Genomic DNA, 13,724 nt, shown 5'->3' with positions numbered 1-13,724 from the left:
CAATAAGCTGTGAAAAAGAAGATGCGTACACAGAAAGCACCCCTCTCGGACAGCATGCGATCGTGAATCCAGTTCTCTTTTCCGTTTTATTGCGCTTGAATGGTCAGATATACGCACAATAATGTCCAAATGTCTGTCGTGTGGAGTATTCACGTAAAAATAGTTGGCTATGTGTTAAATTAACGTAAACAACTGGGTGAAAACCAGATATGTGTATAAACTGCTATCTGTCTCATTAATGTTAATCGAACATCAAGACAAAAAGAAAATCAATCACTGATCTTGACTGAATCACTATTGTATCCTTAATAAGAATTAGTTCATATCTGATTTATACATTGAAGACTATGATTATTCAATTTCTGCAGTATTTCTTACTACGTTATATAAACCTACTGTAGCTGAAAAAAGTAGCGTTTTTGTCCTGTAGTCAGTAATTTTTTCCCTAAAAACTCATCTTTGATCACCATATTTAAATACTTTTTCCTGTTAAATGTTTTTTATTCATGCCTTAAAATAGCTTGAATGTAACTCTACACCCTTGCTTCATTTAGTATACGCAAAGCCATGAATATGCAAATTAGCCCCACCTCCACTCACACCAGCTCAGAGATCCACTCTGACAACTTTATTGTAGTAAATGCTGCACAATGGCAAGTGGAAATACTTGTGTAATTCAGCCATTTATGTTTGAACCAGAAAATGATTCAGATGAAGTGGAAGAGCGAATTATACAGGCTTGTCTACAAGTCGATGTATCAGAATGGTAATGCGTTTTATGTATCACTCTACAACGTCAGACACATAATGGTAATTAATATGATTAGCCCTTTGCTTGACTAAGTTATCAAACAGTTAATAATGTGTTGCTAATGTTACACAAACCATGTTCCCGTTCACCATCTCAGAGCTGCCTTCTAAAAATCACTTAGAATGGCAGTGGAGAAAGGCATATAGTTCATATTCATAACATCGGAATATACATCATACACATAATTCACCCGCTATATTGCTAAATGTACCTGATTTTTCATATCAACTGAAAAATATACCGGGATAACCTGGCTTCTCTTGAGACAGCATTTTGACAGCAAATGCTCCGCAGCATTTAGTAATGATGATATGCTAAAGCCCGCCCGCCCGCACGTTGATGTGATTGTTTAAGGTAGTTTGTGGCGTAATGAACACCTGTGATTTCTCAAAATATTTGAGACTGTCTTTTTTCACTGCAGATAAGGAGAAAATACTTAGCAATTGTGTTGACATGAATTTGCACATGGTTTGTCTTAAAGCATATTAAAAACACCACACAATCGTATGTATAGGTCATTTTTGGTGTTTTGCAAAAATGTAGGTACTGTAGAAGCATGTTTTCCAGGGAGACTAGGTTGGTTTTCTCTCACATATATACACTTTCATTCTGTCTGTGAGTCAAAGAGTAAATTTTGTGTGCCAGTCTCACCTATATCCCAGGTGTCCGCGTTGCTCTCCACCTCCTTCTTGCCGATGATGTACCAGATGCAGGCCATCCAGTGAGCCAGCAGTGCAAACATGGACATGAGCAGGGTCAGCACCACCGTACTGTGCTGGGAGTAACGGTCCATTTTCTGCAGCAGGCGCAGGAGTCTCAGCAGGCGCACGGTCTTTAACAGATGAACCACTGACACCTGGCAGAGGGGAAAGGGGAACTCACATTAACTGTCGAGGATTTGCTCTGCATGCAAGTGCATTTGAGGGCTGAGAAGGGCAGGTGCCTGTCTTGTTAAATGATATATATAGTGTGGTGCATCCAAAATCAGTTAAAACCTAATTAAACCAGACAACGGGGTAGAAGTCCTTAGATTCCATCAACAAATCTTTAAAAGTACTGTGGTGGTACTATGGTATAGTAAAACTATAGTATAACCACAGTAAAAAAGCATGTTCATACAATGGTGCTTTTTAGAAAGTAAATACAGACGGGAAACGTACAATAACTGCATGTTCTCAGGTGAATAGAAATAATACCGCCCACTAATAAACAAGACAATAAATCACAAGAAATAGACTGCAGTTGTGGGATATGATGAGCATAAACATACAAAAAAATTGTGAACAAAACAGTCTGCCTAAGTATATGTTTTTCAGTATGACAATCATTATCTTTCTGTTCTCTGGAGCTCTGACTGTGCTCTCCGTCACTGTCATACTGTCAGAAAACAGACAAATGTATCATTAAGGTTAAAAATGGCATAAAAGTTACCTTCCACTTAATGCTTTTAAAGAAGTCGCTTATGCTCACCAAGGCTGCAATTATTTGATCAAAAATAGAGTAAAAGCAGTAATATTATTATGAAATACAATTAACTTTTCTATATCAATATATTTTAAAATGTAATTTGTTCCTGTGATGAATTTTCAGCAGCCATCACTCCAGTCTTCAGTGTCACATGATCCTTCAGAATTCAAAAATATTTCTTATTATTATCAATGTCGAAAACTCTTGTGCTACTTAATATTTTTGTGGAAACTGTGATACATTTTCAGGATTCTTCGAGTAGTAAGTTCCTTTCTAAATAATATTTTCTTTTTAAATGTTGACCAAACTTTTGACTGGTACTGTATGCTGCATTTAATTTTATGTTATCTACTTTAAGAGCACTAGCTAAATTCATCAGGAATCTTCTGATAGTTTCAAATTCTAAAAACAACAGTCTGACCGCAGATGATGTAAGTGATGCGAGCAAATCAAATGCGCACACACTGTCAACTTAAGGAAAAATCTATCAAAGCTTGCAACATTTTTATAGTGTTTACAATAACATCAGTGCAAAATTTACCATCAGATGGTTATCTAAGAGTTTATCTCTTAGAACTCAAGGCAGTGACACTAAAATGAAAATATTGGGAACAAAATCACAACATCTTCACATTTTTGTGAAGATCTTGCATAAAGATGATGTAAAATATATAAATATATCTATATAAAATATGATCAACTGTACAGTATGTCACAAATATGCAAGAAAAACATTCCATTTCCATTTGGATGAATAAAACGTTTTTTTCATGTTCAAGTTTCATGGTCAGTAAAAATCACAAGCTGTATTTTTCTATGTCCCTGTTACACAGATTAATTTACTAATATTAATGACTACAACAATATTAACTATGACATGTAAGTACAAGTAATATGCAATTTAAGAAGTACTTTTAAGTACATGTAGTTCATCAGAATTTCTCATTAATTTACAATTTACACAGTAAAAATAAATAGTGTTACTGAAATATTTATGCTAAAACTTACTGTTAGACCCTGCAGACATGTTATTCTATATATTCAGCATGTATTTTTATGTTTTATGTATTAATACTGTTTTATGTATTAAAGGAGGTTTAAAGTGAATGAGCAAGTGAGAGTGTTTTAAATAGCCCATATATATTCTATAACTATATATATTCAGTGTGACTGTGACTACATAAAAATAACACTCTGTATTAACCTGATCACAAACTTTCACACATGCACACTATCAGGTCAGTAACAGATGCGTACACTGCTATTAGACCAGTTTGTCTAGAGCTTCAGGCAGTAACTAACTAGCCAGCAATATTCATCACAGCCTCTCTTATTAAAATCAGACAATCCCTATGAGAAACAACCCTTTCTCGTCCCTGCAGCATTAAATAATAATCCATGTTGTAATGGCCACAATCTCTCACTTGACAATCAAATATTAATAAACATCAAGAGATCATGGTCTCAGAAGCAAAACCAATGAGCATTTATGTCATTAGAGAAACAAAAAGGCTGAACTTAACAGTTGGTTAAAAATTAGATAAGGAGGGTGAAAATGGAGGTAATGCCACGGTAGGGGTTCATATACTGAGCTTTATGTGGTAATGTGTCTATGTGAATTAATAACTAAATCACTCATACTGTTAACAATGTGTAGGTGGGTTAAGAGGGAAGGGAAGTAATTGGGAAAGAAATGGGAGTGATAGAGAGCAAAAAGAAAGGAATGGAAAGGGTAGGAAAACAAAAACAAAAAGGGAAAAGAACAGGAAAAGAAAAAGGAGGCATGGAGATGAAAAGGAAACAGAATGGAAAATGGCCAGGACAGGATAGAAAAGGAATGAAGAACAAAGGAGATGAAAGGAAAAGGACAAGGAACAGAATGGGAATTGGCCAGGATAGGAAAACTAAAAAAGAAAACAGTAGAAAGGAAAAGGAAAAGTATAGAAATTGGCCAGGATATAGGAAAAGAAAAGAAGAGGATAGGAGTGGAGTTGAGTGGAAAGAAAAAGGAAAAGAATGAAAATTGGCCAGGATAGGAAAAGGAAATGATAAGAAGAGGAAAGTAGAGGAAACAAATTAAAATTGGCCAAGACAGGGAAGGGGAAACCAAAATAACAGAAAATGTCCAGGACAGGAAAATGTAATCAAATAGGAAAATGAAATCAAACTCAGAGAGGAAAAAAAGAAATATCATTCTTCACTTCTGATGTCTTTTTGTGGGTTCATGTCTGTGTGGATGTTTGTTGCATCTGTGTGTGTGTGTGTGTGAGTATAGTGCAGCTGAAGGGCAGATGTGAAGGGATACCAGAGGAGCAGAGGTGCAATCTGTAATTGGAGCAGATTTAAGGGAACATCTCGGAGACAACAAGGTCTGTATTACAGTGGCACTTAGGAGTCCACTGCATTTCACTCTCCTCTTAATAAGCCTCAGTGGATTTCAAGCACTCTTTCGTTGTGTTTCGCCGTACAGAGGGTACATGTGTCATCACTGTAAGTGTGTGTGTCCATGTGGCACTGATCGATTCTGCCAGTCTGGATTGGCCAGAAAAGCTGACTGTCTTTTTCTGTGAATTAAAACCAGGAGCCTGTGACCCTTGATTTTGTATTGGAGTCATCAGAGGCAGTGTTAACCAATTTCAGAGCCTGTAATACATCTTTATTTGTACCTGAACCCATATTCTCTCATTAAAAGATCTACATCCATGATGTCATCAAAAGGACTTTATGGTCCATCCACTCAGGGTGACCCTGACTGCCGCTGCTCAATATTTTGTTTTACACTTAAGGAAGAGCAAAACAAATCATTGAGGGCCTAAAAAAAGAATATCTGGAAGTCCAAAAGTCATGACTGTTCAAGCAAGACCAGTCCAGATGGAATCTAGCATCTTTTGCTTTTAATTGGAGGAAGCTCTTCTACAGTAAATGGATTTCACCACTGTGAAATGCATTGAGAGTACTAAACTCTTATACATTTACATATTTGGCAGACACGTTTATCTAAAGCGGGTTTACATTAGGAAATGTAAGGCATACGTTTTATCAGTTCATGCTTTCTTGGAAATCTCGACTTACTGTTTGAGCTACAGCAATGCTTATCCTAGTAGGTACAAGATGTTTTCAAAGCATTGCATTTTGGTAGAAGTCAGCCCATTTTCAGCCCGGGATTTTAATGCCCAAGACCACAGATCAGATCATTTTTATCTGATCAAATGTAACTGCTATTATTTAAAGCTAATTTTAAGTACTTCGATACCACAGCAAAAACTACTAGCCTAACTAATAAAGTTCAAACATTATTAAAGACAAGTAAACAGTCAGTAATAAAATAAGGACAAATACACAATTACAAGCATAGATGAATACTATATAACAAAGTTACAAAGTCTAACAGTAGTATTCAGGTACAGAAATGTAATAATTAGGCCTAAATGTAAAATAACACTATTGTGTTCACGGTAGAAATTAAATCTAGATTAATCTTTGTTAAAGCTGTATTTTGTTGTTTAATTAACATTAATGGCACAGACAGCAGCAGGAATATTAGGCTGCTGTCACTTTAAGACCAAATACACGGACCGAATATACTGACAGGCATCCAGTTTCTTTCTCTACTGTTTACATTCACTTAAGACATAACCGAGAGAATACTTACAAAGACTGGTATTTTGATGCGTATGTGTCTGTTCAAGTGCAAAGAAATGCGAATCACATGCGTGCTGAACCGTGGGGCCTGGTCAGTACGGATCCAGTGCACCCCTACTCTTGTAAGGTTTATGTTTTCATTTTCTTGTTTTCTGTGTGCCTTTGTTACCTATGTTCCCGCTTTAATTTTTTTGTCATGGTTACTCGCAAGTCGCAAGTTGATCGATTAGTCCTCACACGTGCTTGTTTCTTTCTTAAGTTACTCTGTATATATATCCCTCATTTGGAAATGTTCTTTGTCTGTTCTTATCTCTAGTGTTGCTTCAGTGTATAGTTATTTTATGATCCCCTGCGTTCTCCTGTTCTCCTGCATGTTTGTTATTTTGTTTGAAGAGTTAATAAAAGTGTCTGCTGCAATTAGATCCTGCCTAAACTACTCTCTTGCTGCAACCACTACCGTGACAACTCTAGAATGCTGGTATATTGCGCTTATTTATATTTATGGAAGCAAGTTTAATTCATCAAAATGTTTTCTTTATATAAAAACGTAGTTGTGCTAGCTGGGTCAAAGCATTATCGAATTAGCCATAATATTTAATAACAATAATATAAAAAAAACACGCAAATGACAATTCTGCAGAGTTTTATACTGGCACATATTCTCTGTATGCCTGCTTTTTTCCCCAAAATCATGTAAAATTTGTACATTCAAAATGCATTTGAAAACTGTGCACAAATCTTCCCACAGATTTTTCCCTTGATAGATTCATTATAATTTTTGTAATATATGCATAATATATGCATTACTCACCACGCTGACTTTGAAAGCGTAAAGGAGATCAAAGGGCAGAGCAGCAACCAGGTCGATGATAAACCAGGTGGTCATGTAATGGATGCAGATCTGCCGCGCATCGAAGATCACCTGCCCCGACTTACTCACGTACGTGGTGCGGAAACTGAACACGATGTCTAAAGCGACAGACAGAGTCAGCGTCTTCAAAAAATACACCATCAGCATAATATCAATGAACGACAGTGTGTCCATTGAAGCATTTATAACATCAAAAATGCTTTTCTGACAGCTATATATCAAGTGGAGAGTCTATCACAGACCAACAACAGAAAAATGAAAAATTCATGTGCTGTCAACAAATCTGAACACAAAGCGTTTTAAAAAGAGGCCTTATCAGAGTCACAAAGGCTAAATAAATTTCAGGAAACAGTGTTAATAGGACAAGACAAAAAATGCACTTAAAAGGCCTATAATATTATTGTTTTAAACTCAAATCATTAACATAATGCATGTGTTTAACTTTTAAACCATATGGAATCAAAATCATTTACATCTTATGTTGTTCAAACAATCTTTGAACAAAAACATCTATTTACCTAACGAATACGCAAGAAAAAGAAAAAAAATTAGTAATTTGAGGAAGCATGCATGCTCCTTCTCCATCAATCATGGAGAGAAACTCAAATGGCAGATGTCTTTAAAAAAGCACATTTTTTGTTTCTGTAAAAACTGCCCTTTTAATTCCAATTAATTTCTTTCTGAATAGCAGGATACCGAATGATACCGCTGCCCTGTGGCAATGCTGTACCTCTGAGGGTTAATGGAAGATGTCATAGAGCCTGATTTAAAGACACGATTATAATCACGTGTAAAGATAAAGATGTGATTGAGCAAAGATAATCTCATAAATCATAATCATGCTAGCAATGAAAAATATACCATGTATATTAATAATTGATATATATCTAACTAAATATATTATGTCGAAGATCAAAATTGGATTCTCTTACCAATGATGAAGAGAATCTCGACGGCAATGTCAGTGACGGTGGTGCTACGTGTCAAGTCTTGATCACCAATAAAACAAACGTTGTACGGCACCGTCACAGCGACATAGAATGTAGCCAGTAGTATTAGCCAATCCCAGCCAGCTTTGAAGGTGCTGAAGTGGAGAAGAATGAACTTGGACTTCTTGGCATCAGCGACCTTATATTCAGGGAGAGCCGGTGGATCACCAAACACATTCTAGAAAGAGATAGAACAATTATGGTAGAGACACTGGTTCTGTTTTATCTTTTCATTCCTGTATTTTTCTATATCATCAGTATTTGAATGGTCTCACCTTGTTAAGTTTGATTTTACTCTTTTTCTGACGGTTGTGCAGGTGTCCTGAAATGTGGTACAGAACTGTGCTAGATCGCAGCCGAGTGGAGCCAAACGGAGAACCTCCCTTGACCTGCCCGCGGCGACACTCTGAGAAAAGGTTGGGCTGTTGTTATGAAAGTCAAGGGCATTGGGGATACAATCCATCAAGAAATAAAAACATGCTGCACAAAATAAATTCCACTAATACATAAAAAACAAAGAAAACAATGCATTTTTCTAGAAAAATTCCTGTGGTACTGAGGTTGCTATAATGTTTTTATTTTTTTTTATTTTTTACCTTTTAAAATAAAATAAAATAATAAATAAAATAAAAAAATGTGAACATGAACAACTCAACCTTTGTAGCTTTACATTGACTTGAGCTTGTATTACAGCAATACTTGAAATAAAGTAAGAGTAAGACTGAATAACGTAAGACTGGTGAAGTAACAAAGAAAAATCTAAACCATCATCCCCTAACAACTTGAATACATACATTTTTTTATGTACCAGCAAAAATTGGTGAAAGAAAATGTAGCTTATCATTCTGTGAATGTTTTTGTAGCTTTGTGAAGAAAAGCAGAGATTTTCAATCAATACTTCCATGCAAATAGTGCTTGCCGCTTTTATTGAGTGCAGGTTTACTCAAAGTGGCCCGTTTTCCTTCTATTGCCCTCCATGCTGCTGTTACACAAAAGCTGGTGTGAAACAAGAATAACTTCCTTTATGCTGGTGACCTGCTTTACACCAGTGGTTTCCACCAATTGGGGCTCTGCTATCAGAATGTTTTCATTCCCATATTGAAAACATCTGTTTCAACTGATCAAGTGACTGCTAAATACTGCAGAAGGTTCATTTAATTTAGTCTTTGAGGTCTTGAACTAAAACAGTCTGTCAAGGGGACATCCTAGACTACAGCTGAAAGTTTACCTGAAATGGTCTGACAAATGCAGTTTCCTCGGTGTCCTGTGGTGAGGTATTTTCAACTGAAACACTTTGTCTAGATTGTTTTGTAAAGCCAAACCTATGGAAGTTTGTTTCTGCCACAGAATAAAAATAAAAAATTGAATTGCAACTTTTTTTCTCACAATTGCGTTTACATCTCGCAATTGTGACTTTTTAGAATTGTGTGATATAAAGTCGCAATTGCGAGTTATAAAGTCTGGATTGCGTGAAACAAAGTCAGAATTGTGTGATATAAAGTCTCAATTGCCTGTTATGAAGTCAGAATTGTGAGATATAAACTTGCAATTCTGAGGAATAAGTCAGTCTTTTTTTCCTTAGAATTGGACTTTATAACTCGCAATTGCGAGTTTATATCTCACAATTCTGAGAAAAGATGTCAGAATTCTGACTTTATAACACGCAATTGTGACTTTATATCACGCAATTCTGACTTTATATAACAGTAATAAATATAATCAGAATTGCGAGATGTAAATTCGCAATTGTGAGATAAGAAGTCGCAATTATCTTTTAAAATGTTTTATTCTGTGGTGGAAACAAGCTTCCATACAAACCTCCTAGTTGTTGATAAAAAATGTTTTATAAATAAAATAAAATAATATTAATTAGACCCTTAATTTGAAAACCAAAAACTAGGCTGCCGTGGCTGAAAAAAACGAAACAAAAAAATATCCATTACTATAACCTGAACAAGTCGACCCTTAATCCAAAAACCTAATACTTTGCTGCTAAGTTGATGAAAAAAAAAAAAATTTAATACAATAAATTAAAACACTCTGGATTACTATAACCTGAGACCAACACCAACTGAAAGCTGTTAAATGTAGTGGGTCAGATCTTCTGAAAAAACTTTGGAGGAAATACAAATGAATCCAAACTTCCATTTCCATTCATTTTCTTTTTCAATCTTTCCCAATCAACATAAAGAATGTGCTTCGGCTGTGCAAAAATAAAAATGAAACAAGGAAAAAGTGCCAACAGGAGTATTGTAGTGCAATGGTTACAGCGGTAGAGACAGAGACAAAAGCATATGAAATGTGTGGAGTCTCTGTGGATGCTGACCATGAATGTATGTGTGCATGTGTGTACGAATGTGTAGCGTGTAGCATTTTTAAATCAGCCAGCTGAGGAAACAAGCAGACAGCCAAGCTGCCAGTCTCAATTGCCGAGGGCAACTGGGGAAAAATGTCACTCATTGCAACCCTGCAGAACAAGGTACCAAGGGAAAGCAAAGCAGGAGTAGAAGGACTGAAGGGATGGAGCGATAGACAGACAGAGAGAGAGAAAGCAGGGAAGCTGGTTATTAGAGAGGGATAGAGATCACTTCAGCCTGCAGGGCCGGAGAAGGAGAGGGGCGACAGAAACTCATCCATAAAAGGCTGTAGTCAGCAGGGAGTCCAGCGGCATAACACTTATTATAGATCCTAATAAATGAACTCCCAATTTACTTGCAGAACAGGTCACGAGAAACACAGAGAGGGAGAGAGAGAGGGAGGGAAAGGAACAAAAGGCGAAAATGTGAAAAGAAGAAAAAGGGCAGACACAGTTGCACAGGGATTCCCTGCTCCACATGGTTTCCTTTTGCTGCTTGAGGCCAAAATCTGATCCCGGTTCTCAATCACACAATAAACAGATATTTGTCATCATGCCTCACCTTAACAAGACAAGCACAAAAAAGGATCATGTGAGGTTTTTTATTACACTATAGACATGTTTCACCCAGTGGACATCCTTAAAACATTTGTCTAGTAACAATGTTCAAACATATACAGTACACACACACACACACACACACAGAAGAAATCTGTCATTTCTGAAAGTCATTTCCACCACAACTCAAATTTGACATAAATGGAATTTAAAAATATTGACCAATATGTACCTTAATTTTTGTTCCCTTTCAAGGCGGTCACTTCGACATTACGTCATACTGACGTATATGGGAACTCCTTCCTTCTCCATTTCCACTGAAATCTTATAAGCTAACGCCAGCTGGAGACAGCTGGCCAATTGACGCGAAACATGCAAATGCTGACCGGACCGCGGGCAGTATAAATAGCATGGGCGCGACAATAACGTCAGAATCTCTTTCTTCACGCTAGAAGTCTTATCTGAAGTCATCGTGGAAGTTGCAATAGAGGTTACTCACCATGTTTCCTCCCCGCATCCGATGGCTGCTACTTCATGCCAGATATGTGCGGGTCCTATTGACTCGCTCTACCCTCACAAGGATCAACCGAGGCGCACTCACGGACGACAGGCATGTGCCGGTCTGCCAGTGCGCGCCCTCAGGGGAATAACCCGGGAATCAGCAGGGATGAGGCCCACTGCCGCCAGCAGGCCGCTGGTGGGCCCTCTCCCGCCCAAAGACGGGTTGACGCTGCCCGTCGCCACTCCGGTCCTTTTCGCGGGCTCGCTAGAAGGACTCGACGCGGTAGGCTCCGTTGAAAAGGATACTTAGCCCGGTATCTCAGCCAGGCTACTTCTAGAAAGACTCCGTCTTCCACGACGTCCTATGGTAAGTCGTGCGCAAGACGCGCATCTAGAGAGACGAGGCAAAGGCCATGGCTCCGTGTCTAAAAGGCACGGAAGTGCGGATGTTATGAGTCTCTATTACGGTCCAGCCTTCCTCGATGTCTCTCTTCGTCTGTACCTCGCCCCGCCTAAATTCGGCTAAGCCCCAAATCGGCTCCGAACCCGTATGAACCGGATCTTCACCGTTGGCAGAGGGCGGGACCGGGAATGTGGCGACACGGGCCACGGAGAGCGCCGCGCCAGACGTGGGTCTTTCCCTGGCTTGCCTCAGACGCTCCGCTCTGACAACGGAAGTGTTTACCCCCCTTCTAGTCAGTCTTGACTACGGGGTTGCGCAGTCGTTACCGCTTATGCTGTTGACGCTGGGCCTACATAACATTACTGATGTGCTTTTACAGCTTATGTTGTCAGGCTGCCCTGTATCCTTCAGTGCAACTGGCCATTCTGATTTAACTACGTATTCACAGTTGTTGTCGCTACGCCACTGACGCTGTGTTTATGTACACACTGAACACTGATATGTGCTATGATTTGTGCCGTTATATATTGCCCTGTTTCCTTCAGTGCAAAATGGCTATTCTGATTACCACGTATTCACAGTTGTCGTGCGATGCAAATTACGCTGTGTTTACTTGCACACCGCACACTGATGTGTTCATGATTTATGCCGCTATAATTGCCCTGTATCCTTCAGTGCAACTGGCTATTCTGAGTCAACTATGTATTCACAGTTGTTGTGCGATGCCACTGACGCTGTGTTTATGTACACTGATATGTGTGTGTTATGCTTATGCCACGATATTGCCCTGTGTCCTTCAGCGCAAATGGCTATTCTGATTAATACGTATTCACAGTTGTTGTGTGATGCAAATGACGCTGTGTTACGTACACACCGCACACTGTTATGTGCTAGGATTTATGCCATTATATATTGCCCTGTATTTTTCAGTGCAACTGGCTGTTCTGATTACTACGTATTCACAGTTATTGTGCGAGGCAACTGACGCTGTGTTACGTACGCACTACACACTGTTATGTGTATGATTTTTGCCGTTGTATATTGCCCTGTATCCTTCAGTGCAAATGGCTATTCTGACTACTACGCAGTGCGTATTCACAGTTGTTGCGCGATGCAACTGACGCTGTTTATGTACACTCTTCACACTGATATGTGTATGATTTTTGCCGTTGTATATTGCCCTGTATCCTTCAGTGCAAATGGCTATTCTGATTACTACGCAGTGCGTATTCACAGTTGTTGCGCGATGCAACGCTGTGTTACACACTGATATGTGTAATGATTTATGCCGCTATAAATTGCCCTGAATCCTTCAGTGCTAATGGCTATTCTGACTAAGTATTCACAGTTGTTGCGCGATGCAACTGACGCTGTGTTACGTACATGCTACACACTGTTATGTGTAATGATTTATGCCATTATATATTGCCCTGTGTCCTTCAGTGCAAATGGCTATTCTGACTACTACATATTCACAGTTGTTGCGCGATGCAACTGACGCTGTGTTACGTGCTACACACTGTTATGTGTAATGATTTATGCCGTTATATATTGCCCTGTATCCTTCAGTGCAAATGGCTATTCTGACTACTACGTATTCACAGTTGTCGTGCGATGCAACTGACGCTGTGTTTATGTACACTCTACACACTGATGTGTTATGATTTATGCCGCTATAAATTGCCCTGTATCCTTCAGTGCAAATGGCTATTCTGACTACTACGTATTCACAGTTGTTGTGCGATGCAACTGACGCTGTGTACACACTACGCACTGATATGTGTTATGATTACGCCGCTAAATATTGGCCTGTATCCTCAGTGCAACCGGCTATTCTGATTACGTATTCACAGTCGATGTCGCTATGCCTCTGACGCTGTGTTTTTGTACACACTAATGTAAATGCTATTACGTTGCCCTGTACCCTTCAGTGCACCTAGCTATCCTATCTACCTGTGCATAGTCACAGTTTGTCGTTACGACGACTTGCGCTGCATCTGTGTACACTGAAGCGTGCTGTTATGTTGCCCTTCAACGTATCTGACCATATAGTGTTTGAACTGCGCATATTCATGCCGTTTCGGTCGCTACGGCGACTTGCGCTGCATTATACACACAGATGTTTA

The 13,724-nt window shown here is 38.6% G+C and overlaps 2 protein-coding genes across 4 annotated transcripts in view; one reads left to right on the top strand and one right to left on the bottom strand.

Moving 5' to 3' along the window:
• The window catches only part of satb1a (SATB homeobox 1a), a 237,216-nt gene that overhangs the window by 180,718 nt on the left and 42,774 nt on the right, over positions 1–13,724 (top strand). The gene's annotated exons all lie outside the window — the stretch shown is intronic.
• The window catches only part of kcnh8 (potassium voltage-gated channel, subfamily H (eag-related), member 8), a 74,517-nt gene that overhangs the window by 33,040 nt on the left and 27,753 nt on the right, over positions 1–13,724 (bottom strand). For all 3 annotated transcript variants that reach the window (XM_079878491.1, XM_079878492.1, XM_079878490.1), the window contains 4 exons: positions 8,056–8,186; positions 7,724–7,958; positions 6,732–6,889; positions 1,463–1,667 (listed from right to left, as the gene is read on the bottom strand). In XM_079878491.1, the coding sequence (XP_079734617.1) occupies positions 1,463–1,667; positions 6,732–6,889; positions 7,724–7,958; positions 8,056–8,186 (729 nt within the window). The remainder of the gene's footprint in view (positions 1–1,462; positions 1,668–6,731; positions 6,890–7,723; positions 7,959–8,055; positions 8,187–13,724) is intronic.

Source organism: Squalius cephalus (genome assembly GCF_949319135.1).
Source record: "Squalius cephalus genome assembly, chromosome: 8".
NCBI classification, from domain to species: domain Eukaryota; kingdom Metazoa; phylum Chordata; class Actinopteri; order Cypriniformes; family Leuciscidae; genus Squalius; species Squalius cephalus.
The sequence above is the reverse complement of the archived record's forward strand: the minus strand, read 5'-3'. Positions and strand labels throughout refer to the sequence as shown.